The sequence below is a fragment of the Haplochromis burtoni genome, unplaced genomic scaffold, assembly GCF_018398535.1.
Source record: "Haplochromis burtoni strain Fernald_Lab_line unplaced genomic scaffold, NCSU_Asbu1 Contig_350, whole genome shotgun sequence".
NCBI classification, from domain to species: domain Eukaryota; kingdom Metazoa; phylum Chordata; class Actinopteri; order Cichliformes; family Cichlidae; genus Haplochromis; species Haplochromis burtoni.
The window spans coordinates 70,558-72,197 of NW_024582711.1; the positions used below are offsets into that span (position 1 = coordinate 70,558).

Below are 1,640 nucleotides of genomic sequence, written 5' to 3' on the forward strand. Positions count from 1 at the left end.
ACAACCAAAAACGATCACGAGACACTGAAATAAAAGTTCTAGTGAAGCAGAACTGTTTCTCTTTAGCTGAAGATTGATCTGAGTGTCGTCAGCATATGAGTGAAAACTAATATTATAGTTCCTGAAAATAAGATCCCGAGGCAACAATATATATAAAGAGATATAGATACTGACAGTCCTCCTGCTTCTAGAGGGATGTAAATGTTTAGGTAGGGGCCCTGTTGTAAAGTTGAAGACATTCAGATGTCCTGCTCTTAGGGAGGTGACGGCTAAGCAAAAAACAAGGTCATAATTCTCTCTGTGAGTGAGGAGATATAGCCCCCCTGTGAGAGTTGTGGATGTTCTTTGTTTGGGAAGGTATAAAAGAGTTCAGGGCGGTGTCTTCTGTATCTTGTGTCGAGTTTGACTTCCCCTGTCTTGCTTTGACTGTTTTCAGCTGTTTCTTTCTACCAAGGTATTCAAGCCCCCTGATTAACCTTTCACATGTGTGACACCCAAGCCCCCAAGTATTAAAATAGTTTTTACAGCTAGACATGTAAAGGCAGTGTTGTTTTTTTTATTTTTTTGTTTTTTGTTTTTTTGTTTTTTGTTTTTGTTGCTATATTAGCAGAATGTTTGTGTTAAGCCATACACCAATAGCCAGTGCAAGAGAGTATGTTTTAGATATGCTGTCTTCAGAACTGATACCCCTGGCAGTCCACGAGTATACATTTGTCATCACTGATAAAAAGAACTTTTGAACTTTTAAAATCATATCAGTAATTTTAAAAGTTCAGAAGTTCTTTTTAAAATTACAGTTCAAAATACAGTAATGGAATGTGGAATCTGTTTTCTGTTATTTTTGTGCATTTAGCAAAAGCTACATTACTAAAGCACCACAACTTCCTTAGTTTTATTGCTCATATGTAGAATAATTTGCAAAACGTATCACTTCCTCAAATTCATGCTTTAAATACAAGGGGCATTGGGTGCTGTTTATATATAGAAATACTGATGTCTCTGTACATTGGGGTACATGTGGGGTCACAAAGTGTCAGATCGTTGATAATTAATTAATTAATTTTTGTTATAATTAATTGCAAACAACTATTTTGAGCCAGCATCCTAGGCTTTGCTTTAGTGATAAAAGGGTTGTTGAACAACATTATAATGATCAGAAATTCATGCAAGGGTCAAAAGTGTGAAATACAACCCCGGTCTACCCTCCTTATTTGTTGCACACATGAGAAATTTTGGGGTCATGGCAGAAAGAGCAAAACTTAAGAAAAACAAAATATAATAGGATAAGATAAAATAGAATAACATACTATACAAAATAGAATAAAATGCTTTGTTATAGTAGGAATAAATGCACTTGTCAGGGATAAAGTTACAATTGTGTATGCAGTGTGTGTGTGTGTGTGTGTGTGTGTGTGTGTGTGTGTGTGTGTGTGTGTGGTCATCTTCAGTGACCATGGTGTAAAGTCTGACAGCAGTTGGAAGGAAAGCATTAAAAGAAAAAAAATATCATACCGTGAGAAAGATATATCCAAGTGTGGAGATGACGCCACAGCAGAAACCTACAATAAGACAGCCATAGGGCATCAGCATGAACTCAGCTGCTGTTCCAGCTGCAACGCCTCCAGCAAGTGTGGAGTTCT

At 36.8% G+C, this 1,640-nt stretch overlaps 1 protein-coding gene across 1 annotated transcript in view; it reads right to left on the reverse strand.

Moving 5' to 3' along the window:
* rhcgb (Rh family, C glycoprotein b) overlaps positions 1-1,640 on the reverse strand; it is a gene marked incomplete at its 5' end in the record, with an annotated part of 5,382 nt that extends 3,742 nt beyond the window's left edge. The window contains 1 exon segment of the mRNA XM_005942838.2: positions 1,513-1,640. Coding sequence (XP_005942900.2) covers positions 1,513-1,640 — 128 coding nt within the window.